Genomic DNA, 13,881 nt, shown 5'->3' with positions numbered 1-13,881 from the left:
TATTCTAAAATTCTAGTGTTTTGATCCTCCTGCTGAGCTGTTGCCTTATGTGCCAGCTGCTGCTGTTGCTGGAGCAAGAGAATGTGCAAAGAGTTTAGCAGCATAAAATGCAGCAGAAATATGGAGACTTGAGTGAAATCATTTCCCTTGAGCCCTGGAGGTGAAATGTGGAATTCGGTCTCCTGAAACTTGCCAAAAAAGCAGGTCATTGTGTTGTGCTTTTGTCTTTGTAAAGAACCGAAACAAATTCACTCGTCTGTAGTTTACTCTCTACAGCTAAAAAACCTGCCCACAAGCAGGTGTTTTTGGGTAAATCTTGTGCGTAACAGATTTGAAAGCCCTCCTGCAGCTTAGCCTTCCCAGCAAGGGCTAATTCTCCTCCCGATCTTTTGGCCAGATCAGGTGCTGGTGTACTTCAGTCATCTGATGCCATGCTGACAGCGTTTGAGCAGAGCTCTCTCTTACTGTGCGTTGTATCTGTCTGAAATAATCTCAGGAAAAGTTTGTTTTAGCTGGGTCATCAGTGCAACTGGCTTTGAACTTCTGCAAGGCTTTGAAAGGTGAGCGCTTGTGGTAGCCAAAGGCTGAGCAAAAAGTGTTGGTTTTACTGTACGGCTGGATTTGACTTTATGAATACAAATTTGAGCATCCTCTGGGTGCTCTCCCTAAAACTGCTTCTTTGTGGATGTGAAGAGTTGTTTAATAGAATCTAGCCACGGTATCAGGAAACCAGCGTGTACAACTCCAGGAAAATGAAATGCTGCCCCATGTTAATAACACAACGATTGTGAAAATTGTTTTTCTGTAACTGAAGTAAAATTAAATTGTTTGGATTTATACCAGCAGCAAGAACAAATATGTTCTTCCTTCTGTCCTTCCCATATCTGTTTTTCTTCTGTTCCTTTTCCCGTACTTTTTTTTTTTTTGTAGATTCAAACACAAGCTACTCAAAACACAGCGGGGACTCAATACATCCTGTATGTCCTGAGAAGAAGCACAAAATCTGCTAGCTTTCTGGAATCAACTTGGAGTCTTGAAGTTTGTGTAGCAGCCACACTTTACTTGCAAACACGTTGAGATGGGAGCAGTTCTGCCTGCTATTGGCATGAACATGACTGCTGTACCTCTGAGTGCTAGCTCTTCCCTTCAAAAGCATCTGGCTTGGTTGCTCTGTGATCATCAGGGGAAGGGGAATTGGTCAAACTGTAGTTTTGGGACATTTTCCCTTGCTCTGTTCCCCATGGGTTCTCTGCTGCAGCCAAGCAGCAAGTCCTGCTGCAGCTACTCGTGCTGGACAGTAACACTAAGGCATTTAGCACTTGCTCGAGAGGAGATGATTCAGTGCCCAACTGAAGCAGGAAAAAGATGTTGCAAAAAGCTGGCAACGGAGAGCTTGGTGTCTGGCAGCAGCCAGAGCAAACAGATCATGGGGATGTTGGGAGGAACGTGAGTAAGAGGAGCTCATAATGGTGCTGTAAAAGGGCTGCTGAGATGACATCTGGAGCAGGGGGAGCAGTTTGAGCTCCGTGTTACGGCGATGTCTAGAATAAATGGGGCTGGGAGCAGAGAAAGCCAGCACCAAGGCCAGTTGAGCTTTGAGGAGGTGGCTTGTCTTAGCAGCAGCCCCCTCGGCTGCCTTCCTTGGTAGGCTGTGGGTGAGGGAGCTGGGTGGGCTCTCACTTCTGAGCGGGTTCTCACTTTGCCGAGTGCCCTTCTCCCTGAGGAGCCAAAGGAGGAAGGGGGCAGGAGACGAGGATGCTCTGGGCAGGTCCAGTTGCTCTTTTCCCCGTTCAGATAGGTGAACAGAGGGTAAATCGGGGCTCTCAAAACAGAATATGGAAGCTGAGGAGGGCAGGGAAACAATCCAGAAGCTTTGCAGCCCTAAGCTGGGCTGAAAGCACTCGCGATTCCCAGGCAAGGTCGGTCACCTCTGTGATCCCCATCAGAGCAGTGGGAGGGGAGCAGGGAGCTCTCTCCATCCCAGGCTGTTCCCATTAAGGGTGTACCTCTGAGGAATGAAGGAGGTTAAAATGAGAATCTTAATTAAACCACTTATCACGTTTTAAATTTCCTGAAGAGATTGAGAGCACTTGATCGTGCTTGTAGTAAGTGCCTAGTGACGAACGGCATATCGAGCACTTCGCTAGGTATTCTGAGGACTCGGCTTGAGTGGAAGATGCTCCTTGCTGACAGATCTGACTGGTGGGATCTTTGCCAGTGACTGGATCACCATCCTTGTCACCCAGACTTTTTGGTCTGAACAGTTTAGTTTCACCTGTCAATGAGAGGTTTCACAGGCTCCTACAGTCGGGCTCTTAAAGCAGTGCCACGTGGCCACGGGTCTGGACTTCACCAAATGTGACCTTCCTGCAAAGAAACGGCCTTAGGTGATCAGCAGCAACACCAACAGGGGGTTTAGGAGACGTAGTAAAATCTCTTTGTAAGAAAACTCACAAGGCTCCATCCTGTCTTCTGGAAGACTTTTACAGCACATCCAGTTTGGAGTCAGTGTGCTCCTGGGCTAAACCTGGGCTCCTGCAGGCTTTCCTCGGGTTAGCTGCATGACCAAAAACTTCATCCACTGCAGCCTCTTCAGCTGAATTGGATATAACTGGGCTAAAAATAGGCTATTTTTAAAGCAGTGTGTTGACTTCCTTTTCCTAGACTCTCAGGACTTGGGTATCTTTCAGTCCTTACCGTTAATGATTCTCCACTGCAGCAGTTCGGGTGGAAAGGCTGCCTGTGCTCAGTTCAGTTACAGATTTACTTTTAATCACTTGAGCTTGAAGAGTGAACCACAACAAACACACAGCTGATTTTTCTAAATAACCATGCTGGAAGGAGGTGGTGTTGAGGGACCTAATGACAGCTCGAAGGGAGTTAGGTTGTGAGGAGCCCTTAACATCGCTTGCTCGTTATTGAAAGCTGGGAAGGTTCAAGCTGCTGGCATTTGAAAGCCATGCTTTTGTCTCGCTGGCTAATTGGTTTGAGGCTTACAGCCTTCTGCCTGGGCTTTGAAACTTCTGCAACAAAAGTTCCCCATCCCTCTCTCGTAGAGGAACTTGGAGGCTGGCATGAAGAGGGAGGAGCACTAGATAAGTCTGGACCTGTTTCTGTCTGCCAACAGCACTCCAAAATGGTCTTTCCAGAAAGCCTTGGATCTACACGTGTGCTTCACGCTGCCGTGTCTCATCTCCTCATTGCTGTCACTGAGGTCCAAACGCAGACTGTGGGTGGAAGTCCTGCTCAGCCCGTGTTGTGGCTGCGGCGTTTCCACCTCCTCTTTAGCCACTGGTCCCTCCGAGCCCTCAGCTCCCTGTGGGAGCTCGCTGGGGCTGGTTTTCAGCTGCATCCCCAAGGTCAACCTGGTCTGCAGCCGCACGTGTCCTGCAGCCCACGCACAGAAATTGGGCATTAAATCAGTGTGGCTTCGCTGAGTGTCCTGTGGCCAGCTTTTGGCATATTCCAAAATGTTCATCCGTGTGTTGTCATGGACACAGCAAAGTACCTGCTGCTGACTTCAGGGAGTGAAAGCATTCAGCTTAATTTTATCCGCCGCTGGTAGTGATTGCTCTGATGACACTCAAACATGCTAAAGACAAGCAACGTGTGCTCTTTTCTGTTTTTATTTTTTTGCCTAAAGCTTTGTTTCAGTCCTGAAATGGAAGCAGCCTCGGTGAGGGGCTGTACTGAAAAGCCTTTGCAGTCTCACTTGGATATAGGACATCTCCGAAACCTACCATCAAACGTTTGAAAGACCTTTGAGGCAACTTTATTCCAAGTAACAAATCTATCTTAATTTTTCACCTCTGTTTCTATTTTTTTTAAGTAGATCCTTCAGAAACCTGAAGGTCAGAATGAACCTTTGTAATTTCAGCCTGCAGAATGTGGCTCGTAGACATAACCTGTTAACCAACATACTCGGGTAAATTTAAAGCTGCTGCAGGGTGTGTTTCAAGAGGTTAAAAGAAGAAATCTTGGCCCAGCTGATGTTGATAGCAGAGCTTCTGTTTCGGCTAGGATGTTATTCTGATTTGAAAATTAAGAGAAGGGTAGATCCTCATTAGTGTAATCAGCTTAAATGGGTTGACTACTCTAAAGCAATTTGTTTAATTTGTTTGAAACATGTTTAATTTTAGCTATAAATGTTCAGCTCTCGCACAGTTGCTATTTATGCTGTTTATCGCGTAATTTTGTGTTCTGTGATTTGTAAAAATAAACCTTTTTTTGCTCTGAATGAGAATTCTCTGACAATCTGCATCCTATTCATCAGTGCTGCTTTAAAATCTTGCCGAACTTTTTGTGCATTAATGCTGCAGGGGGGCTGTTGTGCCTCTGGATGAGTTTTTATGAAGGCTTGTTCTTGCCGCTCACGTAGAGCGCGTTCCTGCATGGAGCATCGGCCGTTTGCTTGATGTTGGGTTGCTCCCCCTTCCCTCTGTCCCTGGGTATCTCATTTGGGCTTTCTTAGCAGTGCCCCACTGCTATAGTTTTCAGTTTTGAAGCCTGTATGAACCTTAATAAAGGAATCAAGCTGTAATTGCTCTTGAAGCTGAAGACCTCAGCTCCTCAGTATTTGGCCACACGACGTCTAAGGGCAGCGTAAGCCAACTTACAATGGGAGAAAAAAAAATGGTGATTCAGAAGCTAACAGTTTTGTTCACCTTTTATGAAATGTGGCTGCTTCCTGTTGAACTGGTGGATGGGGACTCAGGTTTTGCACCTCAGCTGATGTAGATGCCACACGTAGCTTTCTGTGCTCACCTCTTCTTGGGTGCAGTTTAGGTTGCTCGCTGTTGCACCAGGTTTTTTTCTTAGCCTCTGAGAGCATCAGTACGTGTTCTTTGTATTCACAGCAGATGGTTTCTGCTTTCTGTGCCTTCCACGTGGAGCAGATGCTACAAAATCAGATTTCCCTTGGGCACATCCTTTGATTGGCATCTCTGCCATTCCCCATTTCATAACTGGTGCTGGAAGCCGCTTTGGACTGCCTGCATGGCTTGCACAGCTGACGCCTGGACTGATGCGGCTTGTTGGAGCATACCGAATGTCAGATGGGTTTCTGGGGCTGTTGGTCCCATCCGCACTGCCCCGCTCCTCCTCCTGTCCCTTTTGGTGGCAGCCCTCGGGAGCTGTGCAGTCACAGCACCTTGGGAAACCCAGGGCAGGAGTCGCGGGGCAGCGCGGGAGCACGGTGGTGGCGGCAGAGCTTGAGTTTGGGCTTTGATGTCTGCGTTTGCTTTCATTCCAGCAATGATGCTTTAATCTCCGAAATGCTGTGCTAGGTTTTCGCTGCGCTCAGCTTGAATTTCTTCCAAGACACCGCACTGCTGAAATAGCAGAATTTGCCTGTGGATTCCAGCACAGCGCTCAGTCTCTGTTTAGTGCATTGATAAACTTTCCGCAAGAGCAAGGGTGGAGTGGGACCTCTTACAAATTGTCAGACCAAACCACTCAGCAGCACAACTGAAGCCGTTAAACAAATTCCGATGACTTCTCAACTGTAACAGGCTGCTTTTGTCTCCAGAGGGGAACCTGCACGTGTCATGCCTGGGTTTTCTTGTGTTAATGTGTTGGTCTTGTTTAGCGCCATGGAGAAATGACTTGTTCAGAAGTTATTTCATGCATAAATATGGTTAAACTGGTCATGGTTTGTATTTGAAGTGTTGAGTTGTATCATTGAATCGTCCAAATCAGACTCTGCTCTGCCTGTAGCTTTTCGTCCTGCTCTCCTTGACTCCAGGCGTGCTCACCGAGCACAGGCTGCTTCACGGCACAGCCTCTCGCCTCAACCTTTCCAGTCCCCTGCCAGCACCACTGCTTTGCATTAAAAACCTCAAGTTTGACTGCCCAGACAAAAGATGCTCCTCCTTCGATCCATCTCCTGTTAAAAAGTTCTTCTCAGGTATTTACAGATCTATGGGTGATGTTTGTGAGGTTCCTGTGGCAATGGACTTGGGGGGGTTCAGGACACATTGCTTGTTACTGAAATAGAGCCAAGCTACACCCTGAATTACACAGCTGAGCTCTGATTAAATTACATTTTACATAGATTTTCCTAGGTTTGTAAGAAGAATTGGTTCGGAGATCCCTCTGTCTTAAACTTGCCGAGGACCACCCTGAAGCCATCTGGCCTGGTCGGCCTGCTCAGGCCCTGCAGGCACCATTAATACCAAAACTTCTGCTTCCAGCCTTGCCCCTTCCCAAAAGATACTGCATATTGACTTGCGTTTGAGTGAGCTGAGGCTGCGTTACCCTGCCTTCCTCCTAACTTTATCACAGGTGCAGAGCTGAGGAGCCCTGGCTTGGGCTGGGGGTCCCCAAAAGGCCGGCCAGCGATGCTCCTCTGGAGCCGGGATGCGTGAGTGATGCAGCCCAGGGCAGATTCCTCCAAATGCCCTCTGGAAAGGAGAGACGTTTCGCGGCATTTTTATTCTAGCAAAGCCAGTCTGTAAGTTCTTGACTGCAGAGCTGGCAGCAGCGCTGCCCAAAACCCTCAGAGAAAAATCGAACCCTTAAAATACGCCTGGAACTAATAACGTCCTCTGGAGGCTGGCACTTAGGATGCTCTTTTTTAATGTTCTTAGCTACAGCTTCACCTTGCAGGAGCTCCCACCTAGGGCAGAGCCTTCGTGAGGCTTTATCCTGCTGCAGAGGCTGGGCAGGGTGCTCCAGGCTCATGGCTCGAGGCGCTCGCAGTTGATGGTGAAGCGAACTCGAGGGGCTGGGACCCCAGAGAGCACGGAGTGGCTGCATTGCTTCCTTTCCCACGTGAAATCCCCGTCTTCTGGGTCTTGCTGTAATCCGTCTTCCTGGTTCTTGTGTCCAGTAGGAATTTAATTTTGATTGCAGTGAACTCTCTTTACCAAGTAAGGCAGTAAATTTATTCCTTTTCCCCGTGCTCTGGGAATGGGATTCTTTGCCTTCCTTAAGAGCCTTTCTGCAATTTTATTCTCTGCTATTCCGTAATTAGCACACTCCTAGCCTGAGTGGTTTCCTTCCTGATTTGCACTTTTCAAGACTGTTGTCCTGATGTAGAAACTGTGGCACAAGTACTCAGTGTATAGACAACTTGAATTTATAATGGTCTCGGTTTGAACTTCTCATAGAATATTCTATTATTTTCTAAAAAGTAGATGATTTTTAGTATTAGAGAATGTTATTTGAAAACAAAACAGCAATTCTGTTTTGGTTGTCTGCTATTATGGCCGCCTTTTTTGGTGCTGAAATACAGGTTTGTTTCAATTCTGAGTCCTTTCTGTGTTTAGTCCTTTTTACAAAGTAACGTAGGTAAGTCCTCATCAGGTTTTACTGAAAACATGATGGCTCTCTGTAAGCTACTTCAAGATCTATTGCAGTTGTTCAAGCCTTCAGCACTGAGCTGATGGCATTAAATTATCATTTATGTTTGTTTGGGGTATTTGAAAATGCTTTAGAGCTGCCTGGGTCACATCCCATCATTGCTTTCTGAATTGCCTCTGTGTCAGAGCCCCGTTTTCTCAGAGGACCTCACTGCTGTTAATGCTCACTAAAATGCAAAGCTCTGTTAAGAGCAGCAGCCTCCCGTGCTCGGATTGCCAGTGCCAGCCTGGGTAAATGTTTTACGCAGGACATGAACTCTGGCTGGACTGGGAATTCCTGCAATACTCCGTAATACCTCATTAATGCATCCTGACGACTGATGCCTAATATGATTCCCCAAGCATGTGATTTAACGAGATTAAAACCATCCTACAGTAATCTCTGTCATGCCGTATTTTGTTCTTTTTAAGTAATTTATGAGAGTGTAAGTTCTGCAGTATTTAAGCTCTGGTAATCTCAGTGCCACATTTCCTGTACTGGTGGGCTGTTGAGTGCCACTGGGCAGGTTACCAAGCTTTCTGAGCCTGCAGCAGGGGTAAAGCTGTTGGGTTTCTGACATCTCCAGTTCTGGTGTTTCCCTGGTTTGCTGCTTTTACCTGTGCTGGGCTAGGCTGCCTGAGCACAACACAGGGCAGATGAAAACAATCTAATCCTGGTGTCTGATAAACAGTGAGATGTTTTTTTCTACCTTCAATATTGATCTCCTATGTAAACAAAGTGTGTGATGAGGTTTATAAATGCTGTCCTTTCAGGCCCCATGCTGTACAATTTATGGACCTCCAAGGAGCTTGTTTTGTGCCAACAGGCTGCGTGCGTTGCAGTGCTCCCCGTGCTCAGCCATTGCAGCAACCAGCAGGGCACTGCACCTCCATGCGCTCAAGCAAAGATGTTGTTTTGACATAGCAGAAAAACGCGTATTTCCAAATTAAAATCCTTCCATTGTGCTTGGGAAGTGCTTATGAGACATGGGCTGGAAGTACGCTGACAAAAAAAAGTCTGATGCACAGCTTGATGCTGATGCCAGGAGGCTGAGCGCCTGTGCTAGATGCTGATTAGAAAAAATTGCAGTGAGCTCTGCACTGTGTCCTCCCCTCTGTGGGCTGGTCTGACTTTCCTGTTTAACTAAAAGGAAATTCGGGTAGTGCTGTGCGGCTCGGTGAGTGTTCAGACACAGAGGCTGTTTTTTGCCTTTGCTGGTGCCTTTCAGAAAGCCAGCCGGCACAAAGGCGCTGGCAGCTGGGCATAAATATTGCATGCTCTTGCTGAGAAATCCACTGCTGAGCTGTTAGGTGGGAAGGGTGGGCTCTGACTCCTACCAGTTGTGCCGAGTTCTGCGTGCAGCCTAGCAAAATGTTTTACACACATGCTTCATGACGGCGCTTGTTTATTTTTATGTGGTGATGAATGAAAATGTAAACCTTCGTGTTTTTTTTTAATGGAAAACTTTTGTTTGCCTTTCTTGTGAATGTAATACACGTAAACTTTACGTAAGATTGTGCTGAATAACAACAGTGGATTAACTTTGTTTAAAAAGCTGCCCTTTTCTGGACGTGCCTGATGTTCTGCAAGGGCTGTCATCTTCTGACACTCATTGGAGAAGTCAGGCCCACGGTCGGGTTGTGCTCTGCCTGGTGTTAGTGCAATGCAGGGAACTCCTTGTCTTGTTACATGAAGCCCAAGCCGCTGTGCTGCCAAAGCTAGACGCTTTCATGTGGTCGTGTTAGTGCTTTGAAATCCATTTGTCTGTTCAGGGGTGTAGCTGAGCAAAGCCTGCACTGATTTGGCCTTTGGTTCGTTCATGGTACATGCTGAAACTTATTTGCTCACTGGGTGAGATCAAACAGAAAGGACACTCAAGAGGTAAAAACAAAGGCTCTGCACAGCAAGAGTTACACCCAGGAGGAAGGGCATTAACATCGTACCGCTGACTGATTTCAATTCTTTTCATATTCTTCCAGCTGAAGGGCTTCCCCAGGTTTATTACTTCGGACCGTGTGGAAAGTACAACGCCATGGTACTAGAGCTGCTTGGTCCTAGCTTGGAAGACTTATTTGACCTCTGTGATAGGACGTTCACTCTGAAGACGGTATTAATGATAGCCATCCAGCTGGTGAGTAGCAGGCACGGCAGCCTCCGCAAAACAACCTGTGCTTGTGTCAGGTCTGTGTTAGCCAAAGGGTCGGGCTGGCACAGCGTGAGGTTCGGGGATGTCTGCTGGCTGGAGACAGTCGTCCTCCAGAGAAGAGAGGAAAAGCTCTTGCTCAGGAGGGGAAGGTTAGCTTATGCTCAGAGCAACCTTCCACAGCAGAACCAGTGGAGCTGGATTCCTGTGGACCTGTCCTGTGTCCCCTGCATGCCCCTGCCACAGCACCTCCCCCAGCTCCTTCTCTCTGCAGGGACATCCCCCACAACATCTTATTCCTTACCCACGACACGGGGAGCACAGCATCCTCCTGCACTGCCACCAGTTGTACTGGCTTAGTGCTACCAGGGTGCTCAGAGTCTGAAGCCTCTCAGGGCAGCGGGAGCTGAGCAGTCCTTAACCACAGTACCGGTGTTTGAAGTCTCTCTTGGTCAGATTTGGTCAAAATTGGCCAATGTGTTTAAAAAGCTAATAGTTGGAAGGTGATAGATCTGTGGGCACCATCACAGAGACACTTTTTGCCTAAGGAAACCTGGTTAAAAGGGGTAGCTTTGAACTGAGTTTGAGTGAACCACATGAAAACTGAAAATACTAAACATGGTGAGTGGACTTCCACAAGTGGGTTGTGCTGGTCACTTCTAATTTTGGGTTGGCTTGCTGGCTTTCAGCCTGTGGCCTGCAGATACCTAAGTGGCATTGCAGAGGTAGAACCGTGTATTTGCATAAACGGATCCATGGATACAAGTGTTAAAAGAAGATAGTAAAGGAGCAGAGAGTGTGATATTATTCTGAATAAACTGAACTGTGCCACGACAGAATCTCAAGTGTAAAATTTTGTCACAGATGAACAAGTTTGAACTGTGCTGGCTTGGTGTTGGGTGCACATGGCTGAGCAGTCCGGTTTTGTTGGGTTTGAGTGGTCCTTCATCACTGGAAAACCAACTTATAGTTCTGGTTTTGGTTAAATCAACTGGCATCAGTTGGCGAAGCCTTGGATACAGTTTTGTAACCTTCCCATTGTGAGGGTGCGCTCCAGAAACAGCATTACCATTTTGGGTAGCTTTTCTGCAAGTGCTTAAAAAAACTCATAGCCCTTCTCATAAGCAGTGGGAACAGAATAGCAACATGGATATATTTTTAAGTGCATGTATATAACATAGGGCAAAATTGGGCTGGAACAACCTATGTCCATCAAATTTGACAGGCTTACATCTCCTACAGTTGTGCCAGTGAAATTTCCTAGTACTTGTAGGAATAATTTTATTTCTGTGAGGCCACTGAGGAAACCGAGACCGACACAGAAGGGTCCCTCTGCCTTTTAGCAAGCCCTGTGGCTGTAGGTTAGTTCTGTACTTGGAGGGTCTTCACTGGCATCGTCTGCTGATGTGACCTCGCCTGGCCTGCCAGCTCTTTGTGACACTGACACCAGTTTGGGAAATGGATGCTCGAGGTGAAGGACAGGAAATGCAATCACAAACTGAGCCAATTTTCTCTGTAGGCAGTGGTTCTCCATTTTCCCTGGGGAGATGTGTTAGGACCTCTTCAGTCTTTTCAGGAAGATTTCATGAGATACCAGCTTGGAGTGGATGCATTAAGGAGACACGTTTGGCATCTTCAGGTGTGCCCCATCTCCTTCCCTGGAAGGTTTCCTGGGACAAGGGCTCAGCTGGCCCTGAAGCGTTTTCTGAAGGGGTTGGCACTTGCTGCTCGACTGGAACAAAAGCCCTTTGCTCCAACCACAAGGCTTTGGGGAAAATTGTCTTGGATTTATCTCAGTTCCTACACTAAATCATTACAGTCACTCTGTCACACTCCATTGTGAAGGAGACATAAAAGAAGAGGAGTTGAATGTCACATTCAGTGGTTTTGCCTCCATAAATTGTTTTGCTGTTGTTTTTGACCAGCCAAGGCTGCTTAAGCTGCTGCTGTTCTAATCTCAGTCACAAGGAGACATAAAACTTCACTGCCAGAATTCAGTGCGCTGCACCAGCAGCATTTCTCTCCTCTGGCGTTTGACATGGCCGTTAACAAAGCCGAATGTCCAGGGAGATTTCCAAAGATGTGAGCAGCCTGGTACCACCCAGAGAGCAGAGAGCACCTGCCCTGCTGCAGGGAGGGAGGGACTTCACAGAGAGGTGCTGTTCCAGTTTGACAAAATGCCATCAAATTACTGGTTTTTAGCCCAGGAAGACCACCCAGAGGTAAAGCAGTGTTACTGGTTGGCGAGACCCCTCTGGGAGCACTCCAGAGATGTCCCCAGTGCCAGGAGCTGCCTTTGCAGTTCCTCTCCTGCCTTGGGCTTGGTCCCTTCTGGAGGGGAGGAAGGATCGGTGTACTGTGGATAATTTTGCACATGTAGAGCAGCAGCAGCATGTGTCATTCTTCCCTTCACTAGCTCACAGCAGGTTTCTGCACTAAAAGCATGCTGTCCCTAAGCTAGTGGGATAATAACAGTGTGCACTCTTCTCTCCCCTATTTTTTTCTCCCCTCGCTTGCATCCCCATGACCACAGGGGGGTCCAGTCCCTCCTCTGCTGTCCGTGTGCTCCCTGCGGCAGGCTCAGCCCAGCAGCATCCAGCTGCTGCTTTCCACCTCCCCTTCAGCTCCCTTCTCCCCATGCTCCCCCAGCAGCCTGACCACTTTGCACAGCACGTCTCCGACTTGTCTGTGCTTATGCTGGATGCTAAAGGTAGGAAGGAAGTTTGAATGCGGTGTGATGGCACTCCATCTCCTTTTCCTGTGTCCAGTGGTCAATTTTTAACCAGAGGCATACACAAAAGATGTTTTTTAAATAAGCACACATGCTTGGCTGCTCTTAGCTTGACAGGTAGCAGCAGCTCAGGGCTGGGTAGAACCCTTTAACTCCACAGATTTTAGGAGAAGGAAAACCCTCTGGGAGAAACAAACACCTGGTGATGGTTTTCAGGAGTGTAGCTTGAGATTAAGGGAGATTATAAACTTGGTTTCACGTCAAGAAGACTGCTGGCTGAGGGAGATAGAGCCTGGATGATGATGAATCTTCAAAGAAAAAGGAGAACCCCTTTGGAGTATTTTCTGGTCAGATGACACAGTGGGGAAGTCCGCCTCGGCCGGGGATGAGACACAGCCCTCAGGTTTGTCACTAGGCTTGGGTGTTTTTCTGGTAGGCGTGTGCTGTGCTCGGAGCTGTGGGAGCAGCTCAGCAAGCTAATTTTTCTTAGCCTAATTCACTGCTTCACACATCTCAGTGCAAACCTGTGTCAAAGGAGTCCTCCTCTGCTTTTCCTTCCCCAGTGGAAGTTTTGGAGCTCTGTCACTCCTGCAGCTTGTGCATTCACGATGCTTCACTTTGCTCTGTTCAGAGTATCAAAAGGGAATCTCGTCCTCCAGGTGCAGCTGAACAGATCGAGTGGCTGACATTCCTTAGCTACGTAACACATGGAAATAAAAACATGGGCTCACTGATGCCAGTCCCTACAGCCCGTGAAGCAGAAGTCATCTTAGCTTTGAGGAGCTGACTCAGTGATCGGGCTGGGGAAGGGAAGAGCACTTTTTACTCTGGCTTCGATTTTTCACTCTTGGCTGCATCCAACATCTGTGATGCTGCATTGACAGCTCAATTTGTCAGGAATAACGTGATTTGCAACCTTGCTGTACGTGCTCGCTGTCGGAGCCAAGGAGCACGAGGCCCCTTGTGTCAGGCATGGTGCAAGTACTTCTGGCTGCGACCCAGACCAAGTGGTGGTGAAAAGTGACCGGTGACCATCAGACTCCAGCCATTAAACGTGAAGAATTTCTGATCTCTGCTGATCTGATCTGTATTCAGGCAGGTGATCTGCAGAAGAAGGGCTGAGATTTATCATGAGGATGTACAGATAAGATTGACAGCAAGATCAGATGATCAGCAGCTACTTTTTTGGGTTAAGAGGGTTTATCACAGTTCTTCTTGACATGAGAAAGGAAAACAAAAGCATGGATTTATTTGGCATCTGGTTAAATGTCACAAATATCCTTGCATTTCTCAGCTGCAGGGCAGGGGTCCTGCTGTGTGCCAGGGGATGCTCTCCCCTCGCAGGGGGTTCTCTGATACCTGGAATGGGTATTTGTGGTTCCAGAGATGGACCCCTGAGGAACTCGGCCAGCTGTGGATGCAGAAATCCTGCTGTAAGTCACAAGCAGAATCTCCCCCACACTGTTACCATTCCTTTGCCCTAAGATAAAATGCCACGGCCTGTTCTCATGATTGTTAAAATAACGGAGCAGATTTTAAGGCTGCTTCACAGTCACTGTTTCTCAGCATAAAAGCAATTCCAACCATTAGTCCGAGCTCCGTGCAGAGGCCTGTCTGTATGTGGAAGGACAAACAGGCGGATATTAGAGCCTACAGCTCAAACACA

The 13,881-nt window shown here is 47.6% G+C and overlaps 1 protein-coding gene across 2 annotated transcripts in view; it reads left to right on the top strand.

Annotated features, from left to right (window-relative positions):
* The window catches only part of CSNK1G1 (casein kinase 1 gamma 1), a 116,912-nt gene that overhangs the window by 78,085 nt on the left and 24,946 nt on the right, over positions 1-13,881 (top strand). For both annotated transcript variants that reach the window (XM_082769133.1, XM_082769134.1), the window contains one exon: positions 9,321-9,472. In XM_082769133.1, the coding sequence (XP_082625259.1) occupies positions 9,321-9,472 (152 nt within the window). The remainder of the gene's footprint in view (positions 1-9,320; positions 9,473-13,881) is intronic.

This window comes from Aythya marila (assembly GCF_965140915.1).
Source record: "Aythya marila genome assembly, chromosome: 11".
NCBI classification, from domain to species: Eukaryota; Metazoa; Chordata; class Aves; order Anseriformes; family Anatidae; genus Aythya; species Aythya marila.
The sequence above is the reverse complement of the archived record's forward strand: the minus strand, read 5'-3'. Positions and strand labels throughout refer to the sequence as shown.